This window comes from Typopeltis vanoorti, chromosome 10 (assembly GCF_054136105.1).
Source record: "Typopeltis vanoorti isolate ZY-2024b chromosome 10, IOZ_Tvanoo_1.0, whole genome shotgun sequence".
Classification (NCBI taxonomy): Eukaryota; Metazoa; Arthropoda; class Arachnida; order Uropygi; family Thelyphonidae; genus Typopeltis; species Typopeltis vanoorti.
In genome coordinates, this window is record NC_143558.1 from 109,098,295 (window position 1) to 109,112,467 (window position 14,173).

Here is a 14,173-nt window from a genome sequence, read left to right on the forward strand (position 1 = left end):
TGGAAAGCTATTGTGTGCAAGAAAATGTAGAACTTAAAATTTAATTAATTCTAGATAATGCTCCAGGTAATCCACCTTACATCAGTAATCTTCACCCAGATCAAGGTCATGTTTCTTCTTCCAAACACCACTACATTGATCCAATCGATGGATCAGGGAGTTCTTGCAGTGTTTAAGGCTTATTATCTACGGAGAACTTTTTCACAAGCCATTTCTGCAACTGAAGGAAATGATCAGACTCTCATGCAGTTCTGGAAACCATTCAATATTTATCATGCTATTAAAAATACTGCTGTGGCTTGGGATGAAGTGACCTCTCAATGCATGAGTGGCATATGGAAAAATACATTGAGAGGTCACTTCAGTTGAATTCATTGAGTTGAATTAACTCATAGAAAGTGCCCCTGAAGAATTGGTCAAACTGGAGGAACAACATGTTACAGAATGTATTTGATGGCATCTTCCCAATGTTCTAAAATATTGTGCTCTAGAGCTAACACACATCCTGCATCATCTCTATAATTTATTATATATATCTGGTACTTATCTCAATGGATGGAAGCAATCTCATATCCATCTTACTCCAAAAAAGGGTGATGGAAGTCTATGTCAGACTACTGACCAATTGTTATCACCTCTGACCTCTTCAAAATAATGGAGAAAGTCATCAATAGCTAACTCCTCTGCTACTTAGAGGCCCATAAATTAATCAGCAACCACTCGTACAGACACCTATAGCCACTTCTGGCTATAGGTGTCTCCCAATTCTCTCCATCTGTTTCTATCCTGAGCTTGTTGGTGCCAAAGAGTTCCTACTGTTTTTTTCTTATATCATCTGATCATCTTCTTTCAGGTCTTCCAGCTGATCTTTTACCTTCAAATGGCCACTACTGCAGTATAACTTTTGTCCATCTATTGTCCTTGAGTCTTGTAATGTGTCTCTCCCATTTCAATTTCTTTCGAAGTACATTTTGTCCAATATCTAAAAATTTTGTTTTAGCTTTTATTTCTTCATTTTATCTCTGAGTCGTATGTTTAGCAGGCATCTTTCCATTCTTCTTTCTGTTTTTTGCATTTTATCTATTATTTCCTTTTTTGATTGACCAGGTTTCTGCTCCGTATGTCATAACAGGCAATACACTTTGGTTGAACACTCTTGAGCTGTTCTCAGGTTTTATTTTGCTGTTTAAAAATCTCTTCAATTTTCCAGAAGCTTACCATCCCATTAAACTGATTTAATCCTTTATCCAACTGTAAGCAAACAAAGTTTATGAGTGAAATATCTTCACGACTGGGCTATTTATATATAGAGGCTAATGACTTCATACAATTGCTCTAATATTCAAGAATGCAAAGCCCACATCCTTCTGGGTGTGTGCTTTGGGAAGGGCCACTACCCTATACGACTTTTGCATTACTTAACTTTTGTATCTCTTCTGGGTCTGGCTCCTATTGATGAGACCTAAACAAAGGTCATGGAAAATATATGACTTCTGCATTACTTCAACCTTGTATCCCTTCTGGATCTGGCGCTCACTGATTAAGTCTCATCAGTGGAAGCCAGACCTTTATTATAAGTTGCTCTGATAGTGTACTATCTCACTCCACTTGGATTCTCACTTCTTAGTCTTTTGGCTGAATATCAAGTTGTAGTGTATGTATATATATTTATAAATTAAATATGCCAAGAAATTATCTACTTGGTTTTAATACTTTATCTAAGTATAAGCAAAAAAAATTTGCATGTGAAATAACTTCACAACTGGGCTACTTGTATATAGAGGCTAATGACTTCACATCGGTTGCCTTAGTATCCCATAATGCAATGCCCACATCCTTATGGACATGTATAATGTTATGCAATATGGGAAGGACCACTACCCAGATTGGTTTTGACCTTTAATGAGGTCTCATCAGTGGGAGCCAGACCCAGAAGTGATACCAAGGTTGAAGTAATGCAGAAGTCATAATTCCATATACAAGTATATATGTGTGTGCATGAGCATGCGCAGGATCACGTTGTGAAATGCACTTTTTACAATAGGTTATGGTCAGAGAAGTTTGAAAAACACTGCTCTAGAAGACCAAAATATAAATTCAACAATATTGGAGCCCCTGACAAATAACAGATTAATTTGGAAGAAAAAAGTCGAACCTAGTCTGGGTAGTGGTCCTTTTCATGATGCATAGCATTACACACTCAAAAAGATGTGTGATTTGCTTTATGGGATACCGAGGCAATTGATGTGAAGTCATTAGCCTCTATATATAAGTAGTCCTGTTGTGAAGGTATTTCACATGGAATCTTTGTTTGCTTACACTTGGATAAAGGATTAAACCAAGAATATATAATTTCCTGGCATCTTTAATTTATAGTATGGAGACAATTAGAGTCTATATACTGCATGTAGCAACAATTAGTAGTGGTAACTGGAGACAATTGCAAAAAAAAAAAAAAAAAACACGTTGCATAATGAACAACTCCCCTCCCTATTACTATATACAGACAATCAAAACAAGTTTTATTATAGCACCAAGCATGTATTTAACTAAATACATTACCCTAACATCCTCTTCCTAATTTTCAGTTTGCGCAAAACACGTGGTCATATCTCTTTATAATGCAGTCATTGGTTGCAGAAATCAACCGATATATGTAAAGCAAGTGTTTAAAAGCAAATATATATAACTTGCAATCAGAAGAGATTTTCTATATCATTAGGACAATTCATCAATACTAATTTTACAAATAACATTCAATCTACATATACGGCACTCTAGATTGAATAATATTCAATCTAGAATGCCATATATGTTGCCGGCATGAGGCCGAGTGGTTAGTGTATCTGTCTGCTTTCCAGCCAAAAAGGCTGTGGGTTCGAATCTTGCCATGAGCATGGATGCTTTTGATTGTCTGTGGAAATTCTAGTGTTGGTGGTGAGCAGTAGATGCCATTGGTGTAGATGACGCAGTTGACCGTAGTTGGTGGATTGAGTGGTGGACAGAGAGTTGTAGAGTGGATGCCCTCCCTCGATGAGGTGTCACATAATAATAGTAATAATGTTTAATGCTTTGTAAATCATCTGCTCAATGAAGAAGGAACATAACATATTAAGCGAGTTCCCACTTACAATGAAACATGGTTGATAATGCCCAGAATAAACATGTTAAAGTACGAAATCTATAAGATACTCTGATATTTTCTGTTTCATTAAAAAAAAAAAAAAAAAACATGGTTATAACTCACTACACTGATTCTACAACCCACTAATGGTCACGACCCACAATTTGAAAAATACTGTTCTAGAGAACCAACTGCATCAATCCAGATAGCTCTTAGAATCCTCTGGTCTTTATCTGTAACATCTTCTCATTAAATGTTTGTGAAATGTCTGAAAAATGATTCTCTGTGAAAATACTAGTGGTGGTCGGTAGACGGCGTTGGTGGATTGAGTGGTGGAGACAGAGTTGTAGAGTAGGTGCTCTCCCTCGATGAGTCTTTGGACTCTCTGGAGGATCATGTAATAATAATAATAAATAACAATAATAAATATCTGTTCTGCTAACCTTTCCTCTTTCATTCTCCTTAAATGATCAAACTACCTTAGATTTTCACACATTCTTGAATGCTAATAATGCTAAGTCCTTTTTTCAGGTTACTTCAGGCCTCCGATAAATGGAGAGGGGTTGGTCTCAGACTGGGCAATGACATTTACCCACCACCTATATGCATTCACAAACAGTTATACCAATGGTAAACTTCCAATCTGGCATCTGTTAGTTGGAGAGCAAGTAAACTAACCACCTGGTCAATGAAGCCAACGAATCTACTCAGTCTAGGATGACGAAGTAGATAGTGTCACTACTTTGTAATCAATATACTGTGGTTTGAATTCCATTGTGGTGTCAATGTTCGTGAAAGTATTCAGGTGGCAGATAATTTTCATTACCTGTTGTGAGCCCACTGCGTTTCTCTGTTGAGTGGGATTTCCAGATTACCTAAACTTATCAGGCCATGATACAATATGCTATAGGTTTGCTTTAACCTTCTGTGGGTAAGAATCATGAAAAAACAATACTAAGGTTTATCCTTTCAGTTGCATGTCACTGATATAGAAAATGCATCTGAAGATTATCAAGTCTCTATTTGACAATAAGAATGCTTTCAAGTACATGTGACTGTACCAAAATTCTAATTTATTTTGCAATTCTGATATGACCTATTATTGTGAATCAACATTTTCATATGTGATTTAAATCAAATGTAACAATCAAAATGCTCACTTAGAAGAATAACTGATTATTAAGCAACAATTAGTCTTCCAAGGGTTGCTGTACTAAGAACCTGCCTGGAGTCAAACATCAAGTTTTGATTTAATTTTTTTGTTTCTTCCTAATTATTTTTAAATTTTTGGTAAATGTTAAGAATTATTTTATAATACATCAAGCCCATAAATGTATTATAAACATACATTGTAATTATAATTTTTATAATATATTATAAATCTGATCCTTTTATGGATTTATATCATTCTAATTAAAAAAAATACATTCGTTTTATTATAATTTTTTATGGGGAAAATCATCACCAAAAAACTTGTAGTTGTCTGGTGCTGCTTTTTTTTTGACTACTTCTCATACATATCATGGGAAAATGCAATTACTTTTTTTCATATCATGCATATGATACCTATATGCATTGTGAAGCTTGTTAGGGACTCAATGCAGCAGCCTTTTAGATTTCTGCAAAAATGTTTGTCAACTCTGTCCTACATTGTCATCATCATCGGTACATCACACTAGGCTATCAATTATAACCTAGTGTGATTTGGTTACTGTGCAGAAACAAACCAAGTACAATATCCAGCTTGAGCATTGTCTTCATTTCATGAAAGAATATGAAAGCAAGACAGTGATGATGATTTATGGTTTTAATGGTACAAAGACAGCAAAGGTCATACTGTGCCATATCAAAGGTTATAGCAGTACAATAGGATGTTTGTGATTGCAGTGTTATAGCAGTATCTTGTGTACTGCTATAGCCTTTGATACTGTGCCATATCTAAGGTTATTGCAGTACACAAAGGTAAGACAATCACAAACATCCATGAAAGCAAGAAGGTGAAAGTAGTTATTAAGAATTATCAGCATGGCAGCTAATGTCCTATAGAAAGACTATTTTGTGCACGGTAAAACCTAAATTCCATGGAGATGAACATTGTTACATCTGAGACTGGTTAACTGGGCTGGCTAAAAATGTTCTTAGAATTTTTTTTGCAAGGATTTGACCTTGGTTCTTCCAATGAAAGGATATATGTAGTTCTAAATGTACCACAGTGCTTACCAGAAAATGAACTGAAAATAGTATGATGGATGTACAGGAATTCCTCCAAATGTGAGCATCCTGATACTTATTTATTATTTTCACTATGTCACTGATACTATCTTTAGCGACATAAAAAATAATTCTCACCATATCAAACTGTTATGGCAAACATTATACAGTATGGTACACACACACACAAAAAACAAACAAACAAACAAACAAACTGAATAACTACAATGATATATGTTGTGGAGTAAACGGGCTTATTAACAAAGAAATACATGCTTACTGATAGTTATGAACATGTACATCCATAATTATCCATGGAATCTTGGTCGAATAAAGCATTAACGATGGTAGATTATATGACAGAAGATTCTCTGTCATCTTGAAGAACAACGGTAGGACATCTGCTGGACATATCATGTAATTTTAACCCTTAGTTCATCAAGGTTTGAAGGAAGGGTCATGGTGGAATACCCATTCCCTCAACATACTCCAAACAAAGACAACAAGTGACGTGAGATCAGGCAAATGTGAAGGGTATGGGAATTCTGTGAGCCTCAAAATGAATCTCTCTATTAAAGCAATGATGACACCATTGCTTGGAGCACACTTATAGAAACAACAAACAAACTGCTCACAAACATGTCATAAGTTTGGCCCATTTGCTCTACCAAATTCTGTATGAATGAAAATTAATGCTCAACAATAAATATTTTTTCTTCCAATGTCAACACCATTGCTACAGCTAAATGTAATGGCACAGACTCCACATATGTGTATGCAGCTGAAAGGCATATCTCAAAGCCAAAGTCCCATAATATTAAGGTTATCTTACAAGAAATTCACTACATCAAACTATTCCTTTTGTCTCTATCAGTTTGTTATAGGGAGAGATGACTATATCAAGCTAAACAGATTCATTTCTTATTCACTTGCTGCTTGATCATGATATTTCCATTGTCAAAATTACAGACAGTTACAAATCACAAACCCTTTTTTTGGACATATTCAATATAATCCAATCTACAGTGACATTATAATCCAATGCACATTCATATTTTTTTTAGAAGTCATGTAAAATATGTTTATAATGAAACAAGTGTTTACTCTCTTACCATGGAGCATAAATATCCAAGCTTCAGATTTTGAATATTAATTTTAAACAGCCTGTGTATAAGTGCCTTTAGTTTTCCAACAGTCATTGTAGCTAAAATTTAAAAAAGCTAAGTGTTAAATAATAAAGCATTAAATAAGAACTTTCTATGTAATAAACATTATTATTACCAGAGCTAAACAAATTCACTCACCTGTAGTAAGCAGATTTTGCCAGGTAGTGAATAGCTGAATGTAGTGAACTCTCTGATTCCAATCTTTGAGTTTCTTATTCGGTTTTAAAACAATGTGGGATCTAATATCCCCCTAAATTTAATTAATAGCTGATTTTTTTTTTCTTATTTAATAAAAATAAACAACTTACTAAACAACATCTTTTCTTTTTAATTTGAATAAAACAGAAGAATACGTTACTTAAATATAAAGAGCTAATAAGCTTCATTTCGGTGATATAAACATTATTTAAATTAATAAGGGGATATTAAATCCCACATTGTTTTAAAACCGAATAAGAAACTCAAAGATTGGAATCCTTTTTTGAGGTTTCATCAGTGAGTAGCTAGACCAAATTGGTCTAGCTACTCACTGATGAAACCTCAAAAAAGGCTGAAACCGGTCTGGGTAGTGACCTCCCACCACAATGTAATAACAGCATACATTTCCTAGGAAATGTGTTTTTACATTATGGAAAATACCTAAGAATAGCGATCAGAACTTTACCGACTTTGCTGCGAGTTCTCCGGTATTGTACTACGTACTAGGGTCACTTGCATTAGCTCACGCTGGTGGTCGCCGATACTTTATAGTTTACTATATTCAGCATGAAACTCTCTGATTCCAATCTTTGAGTTTCTTATTCGGTTTTAAAACAATGTGGGATTTAATATCCCCTTAATTTAAATTGAAGAATATGTATAATATAAAGGGCCATTCTAGTAACAAAAATTATTGTAACAAATTATATTTTCCAAAAAAAAATCAATATTGTAATGTTTTTCCTGCTTCTATATTATTTACTGGCTTCTTCTTGGAATCGTTCTCGCACAAAGGAAATGTCTCCAAAGAATGATAAGCAACATTGATCACTTTACTCATATTGACTTACTGGGACTTATTAAAAAACTGGGGGGGGGGATTTTGCATAATCTGTCAAGCCCTGAAGATCAGTCTGTCTTGGTTGTTTATAATTATATCTTTGAGCAAGTGGATAATTTTAACTATCTGAGAATCAATATTAGCATCTACAATGATATGCATCAATATGCATCAAGAGATGGCAAAGATAATTGAGAAGGCTGATCATGGATATTTTGCAATTTTACAACTCTTCAAGTCTACAATATTATCAAGAAAATCTAAAGAAAAACTCTAAGCTATCTTTTTTTTTTATGCTGCTTCGAGTAGGAAAGGTTATCTGCTAACCTACAATACAATTTGTACCATGGGTGGGTTAATTTTTTTTTTTTTTTTTGTTATCAATTCACAACACACATATATATATATATGAAAATTTATCCCATAAGTTCATCAAGGATGAATGACCTCTTTTTTTTCCTACTCAAGAAGCTAATTTTTACTCTGTATGGAATTTATTTTCATTATCAACAATTTGAAACCCTCTGCAGACAACTTTCCAGCAGAACGTCAAGCAATTAAAAAACTTCAACAAAACATCATCATCATGCGTTTCAAGGATTTAGGCCTAGCATGGCCTGTTCCGGCCTTAGAAGTCATCGTTGAATCGTTTAAGAGGACGTCCTGGTTTTCTTTTACCTAATGGTTGTACTTTAAGGCATGTTTCGGTAATCTTTCTGTTTTCATTCTTTGAGCGTGTTCCATCCATTTATGTTTATATTTTTTAATTTTTTTCTATTACTGGTTCTTGGTTTAATTCTTTCATAATTTCTCCATTTCTTTTGTGATCAAATAGGGTATACTTTGCAGTTTTTCTCATAAACTTCATTTCTGCTGTTATTAATCTTTGTCTTTTTGTTTTATTGTCCAGATTTCGCTTCCATACATTAAGACTGGTAAGGCTAATGTAATTTTATACTTTTAGTCTGGTTTGTTTTTGAACTACATTTGGTTTAAATATAGAGTTAATTACACCTGTTATTTTTAAATATTTTGCAATTTTTACGTTTATATCTTTTTGATTTTCATATGTGATCATACATCCTAGGTAGTTGAATGAATTCACCTGTTCTAAGATCTTGTTATCTATTACTATTTTAGTTCTTGCTGGATCTTGTCCTTTAAAGGCCATAGTTTTTGATTTTTCTGTTGATATTATCATACCATAATCTTTGTATATCTCATTTAGATCTAAAATAGCTTTCTGTAAGTTATCTTCAGAATTTGTAATTATTATTTGGTCGTCGGCAAAAAGGAGAGTGTTTAAGTTCACTGTAGGAGAAAGTTTAATTCCTTGATGTAAATTTTTATTCCATTTTATTATTATTTCATTTAAGTAAATATTAAAAAGTGTTGCTGAGAGGGGACATCCCTGTCGGACTCTTTGGTTTATCTCTCTCGTATATGATAGCTCGTGATTTAATCTTATTTGTATTTGATTATTTTCATATATACTTGTGATAGCTTTTAGGATATTATTTGGTATTTGTCTTTCTTTTAATATGTTAAATAATATGTTTCTTTTAACTTTGTCAAATGCTTTTTCAAAGTCAATAAATGCAATATGTGTTTCTAAATTATATTCTCTTCTTTTCTCTATTATTAATTTTAGGCAAAAGGTCGGGTCTATACAATCGTCCTTTTCTAAATCCATTCTGTATTTCTAAAATAAAGTTTTCGGAATATTACATTAGTTTGTAACAGGAATTTAGTATACTGATACTTCTATAGTTTGTAGGGTCATCTCTATTACCTTTTTTAAAGAAAGGAATCACAATTGCTTTTTTTCCATTCTATTGGGGGGATACCAGTTGAATAGATTTTATTTAAAAAAAATAAGTCTTTCTTTGAATCTTGTTACTGCATATTTATATAGTTCTGAACCTAGCTAATCTGCTCCAGGTGATTTTCCGTTTCTTGTTTCTTTCAGGCTGATTTCTAATTCTTCTGTAGTTATTTCCTTTTCATTTTTGTTAATTGTTAACCAATTGTCTTTTTTAAAATATTTGTCTGTCCACAATTCTGTGTAGTAATTTAGAAATTCTTCTAATTTCAATTTGGTGTTTAATTTTATGTTTTCTTTGGTATCTGCATTTATCATCATCATCATCAAATTCCTGCCATGTACCCTCAAGGGGTGTACAGGATATGACAGTACTACATGAAAAAATTACATCATTACTAACTTCCTATCTACAATTTTCCGCCAAATCAGTCTGTTACTTGTCAAGACTCCAACATTATCAGATCTTATATTTCTATCGTCTAAGGCACTTTGTACCGTATCAATCCACCTATATCTTGGTCTTCCTCTGGGTCGTTTTCCTGCCAACCTGGCAGAGAACACTTGTTTTGCTAATCTTTCCTCTCCCATTCTATTTAAGTGACCATACCATCTGAGATTAGCTCTGCTAACGAATTCCTGGATGCTGACAATGTCAAGTTCTTTCCTAATATCCTCATTTTTAATATGATATTGCCATTGATGCCATCTGTTCACGCCTCTAATCTTTCTCAGGACTCTCATATCTGCGGTCTCTAGTCTTTGGTCAAGTGTTTTACTTCTGACCCAGCTCTCAGATCCATAAGTTAAAATTGGTTTGAACACAGTCTTGTATACAGCTAATTTAGTGTTCCGACTAATTTCTTTCTTATTCCATATGAATTTATTCAATTGACTTCCCACGATACCAGCTTTGCTGATTCTGTTGTCTATTTCTATATTTAGTTTACTATCTTCAGTAAAAATTGTGCCTAAGTAGCTGAAATGTTTTACTTGTTCCACAGGTTCTCCATTCACAACACAGTTGACATTTTCATTGTCTTTGTCTTTTTATTGCTGACCTTCATACCATATCTATTACAACAGCTATTCAATTTAGTTAGAGAATCTTGCAGACTTGTAGCGGATTTATTTAGAAGTATAACATCATCCGCATAAAGCAAAGAGCTGACATTAACATCTCCAATTTTGATATCAGGTTTAATACCACATTCCTTCATAATGTGATCCATATAGATAATGAATAACAGAGGGGATAATGTACATCCTTGTCTCACACCAGATTTAATATTAAACCATCTTCCTGTACTTCCTTCAATTCTAACTGCTGACTCACAACTCAAATAAAGACTAAGTATTGCTTGATATAATGTCCCATTGACACCATATAACTGCAGCGTATTGAATAGCTTCTCTCTTGGCACCTTGTCATATGCCTTTTCCAAATTGACAAAACTTAAATACAGATCTTTGTTATATTCCCATGCTTTCTCGACTATTTGTTGTAAAGTGAAGATCTGATCCTGACAGCCTCTATTTGGCTTGAATCCAGCTTGTTCTTCACCAAGCTTTTCTTCCACAATTCTTCTCAACCGTTTCTCAAGTATACTTGCATAGATCTTGCCAGGAACATTCAGTAAGGAAATACCTCTGTAATTCTCACATTCAGTTTTGTTTCCCTTTTTATATATGGGTACTATGAGAGCTCTACTCCAATCATCGGGAATTCGTCCTTCTGTCCAGGCTTTCTGAACTATGCAGTGCAGCCACTGTAAGACTCTTATACCACCATACTTCAGCATTTCTGGTCGAATATCATCTACTCCTGCTGCCTTTCCACATTTCAAGCCCATATTTTTCCACATTTTTCAATTAAAATTTATTAAAAAATTTTTTTTTATAAATTTTAACTTGATAAATGAGCAAAGTCTTGCAATACGAGTATTACCTATACGCTTTGTCTGCCGAGAATCACATGATCACAAGCCGCTCGGGATTGTGGGTAATTGTCTCCCATGCTCAGTCTCAGTAGGCATACCTCATTCGTATAGCCAACATTCATGCTAGCGTTGTGACCATGTGTGTGTGCGTAAAGCATTTTGTGTCCAAATGTAGTGACTGTTCTTTATTAACTGTACTACGACAATGGCCCCAATGAAGAAAAGAGTTGAAAAGGAAGGTGGTAAGAAGGAGATGATTACAGTGGAAGTTAAGAAGGAAATCATCGGGAAGCACAAACAAGGTATGCAAGTGGCCGCCATCGCAAGATTTTATAAGAAGTATACGTCAATGATTTGCACAGTATTAAAGAAGAAAGAAGAACTAAGGTGGCTGGATGTAGCAAAAGGAGTCATGAGAGTATCAAAGCAACAGCCACGTATTCTGGAAGTATTCTGTAGAAAAAGTTGCTTTTGGTGTGGATAAACGAGAAGCAACTAGCAGGTGATACTGTGACTGAGAACTTGATCTATGAGAAGGCAATGGCCTTGTATGCCGACCTCGTAAGTAAACTGCCAGGTACGTCTACAGAAAATGAAGAAGGCTTCAAGGTGAGCAAGGGATGGTTTGATAACTTTAAGAGAAGTGGCATCCATAGTGTTGAGAGGCACGGAGTGGCTGCGAGTTCAGACGTAAAGGCAGCTGAGGCGTTCGTTGCCGAGTTCCAGAAGCTCATGGTTTCCGAGTGTTACCTGCCGCAGCCAGTTTTTAATTGCAACGAGAAGGAGCTTTTTTTGAAAAAAGATGCCAAAGAGAACCTACATTACAGCAAAAGAGAACGCAATGCTCGGTCACAAGCCCATGAAAGACGTCTCACCCTCTTGTTATGTGCTAATGCAAGTGGTGATTTCAAAGTCAAACCCCTGCTCATGTATCATTCTGAGAATCCACGAGCCTTCAAGAAATGCAAGGTGCAGAAGAGCCAGTTAAACGTTATGCGAAGGTCCAACAGCAAGGCTTGGATCACTCGCATTTTCTTCGTTGAGTGGATTAACGAGGTCTTCGGTCCTGCAGTGATGAAATACCTTTTAGAAAAAAAATTGCCACTCAAAGTCTTGCTGGTTATGGATAATGCTCCTGCTCATCCTCCAGGCCTTGAGGACAACTTACTGGAAGGATTCGAGTTCATTAAGGTCAAGTTCCTTCCGACCAACACTACTCCATTACCCCAGCCCATGGATCAGCAGGTCATTTCGAACTTTAAAAACCTTTACACCAAGGCACTATGTTAGCAATGCTTCGAGGTGACTGAAGGAACTAACCTTGCTCTCCGAGAGTTTTGGAAAAATCATTTCCACATCATAAACTACGTCAAGATCATCGATAAAGACTGAGATGGGGTCACCAAGAGAACCCTTTCTCGTAGACAGGCTTATACGTTGGTTATGCATTATTAAAACACTTAAGGAATTGAACAACGTAGTTAAGGATATAAATTAAATAATACTTTAATAAATATTTTCCGATATTTCGGCAATGTCACGTTGCCATCTTCCAAAGGAACTTACAAAAAAGGTACGTGCAACGTAGGCACCACAACACAGAAACTGGAAGAAAGCTACAGTGATACACCGTAGCAAATACAAATTTGAAAGACTGTTTATGGAATCAGTCTCAGCCTTAAGAAATTCTCCAAACCTCAACAAATTTGGTTGTATGCAACTGCCCCAAATTTGGGAGACCTACATCAGCAGAACTTCAGCACAACGGCCAAGAACACCTACTTAGCCCGCTAGAGGGCACCATCAGGACTGTTAGGAGAACAATAGCTTCAACTCTTCATTCCCAGTTTCTGTGTTGTAGTGCCTACGCTGCACGTACCTTTTTTGTAAGTTCCTTTAGAAGATGGCAACGTGACGTTGCCGAAATATCGGAAAATATTTATTAAAGTATTATTTAATTTATATCCTTAACTACGCTGTTCAATTCCTTAAGTGTTTTAATAATGCATAACCAACGTATAAGCATGTCTACGAGAATCAACATCATCCAAGGAGATACAATCGCACAGAAGGCCCGCCAATACGGTAAATTGAAATTGAAGCTGTCTAGACAATTAAATCGTCTAACTTTCCTGAAACGCTGCCGGGATAATAAAGTAATCCCGAACTGTGTAAAATTCAAGCACCGTTTTGTGTCACAAAAAGCTCTCCGAATATATAACGCGCTAGCTACACGAACAAATACCGCCACGCGGTCTCTCTTAGTGGACAATAACGAAGCTATTCGTGCCGTCGAAGATGAGCTTTCGTGCACTTTAAACCACGAACTTTGGTCGATTTTACATGACGTCTCATGTACCACTGCTGAGAAAGAATTTTAAAAAATACGAGGCCGACAGATGAAAAAATTCGAAAAATTAAAAAAGAACTCTACCGTCTTTCCAAAACCTGCTACCAACACCGTAATCAACCTTTCTTCAGTCACCCTGAAGCCCTCAACGCGCTGTCACGTGGCCACAACTTTGCCATTGCTCCCAAAAAGATACCTAGTGAGGATATTATGATCCAGATCGAACGCGGAATCCGCCACCTTCCACATCAAGTTGCCAACAGTGTAAGGCTGGATGTAGCCTGTGTCCTTTCCAAAGCAAGACCACCAAAAACCAACATATCCAGCAAGGAATATAAAGCTCTACAGGAAATGAAAAATAATAAAGAATTAGTTATCACCAAAGTGGATAAGGGAAATGCAACTGTAGTACTTAACCAAAAGGACTACACAGGTAAGCTGAATGCTCTTCTATTAGATCGGGCTACTTACCTCCCTATCAATTACAATCCCACCAACTCTCAAACTATAAAACTTCACAG

General features: G+C 35.5%; 1 protein-coding gene across 7 annotated transcripts in view; it reads right to left on the reverse strand.

The window, feature by feature from the left end:
• The window catches only part of Tbce (Tubulin-binding cofactor E), a 319,945-nt gene that overhangs the window by 47,830 nt on the left and 257,942 nt on the right, over window positions 1-14,173 (reverse strand). For all 7 annotated transcript variants that reach the window (XM_090399269.1, XM_090399264.1, XM_090399265.1 and 4 more), the window contains one exon: window positions 6,448-6,539. In XM_090399269.1, coding sequence (XP_090255395.1) covers window positions 6,448-6,539 — 92 coding nt within the window. The remainder of the gene's footprint in view (window positions 1-6,447; window positions 6,540-14,173) is intronic.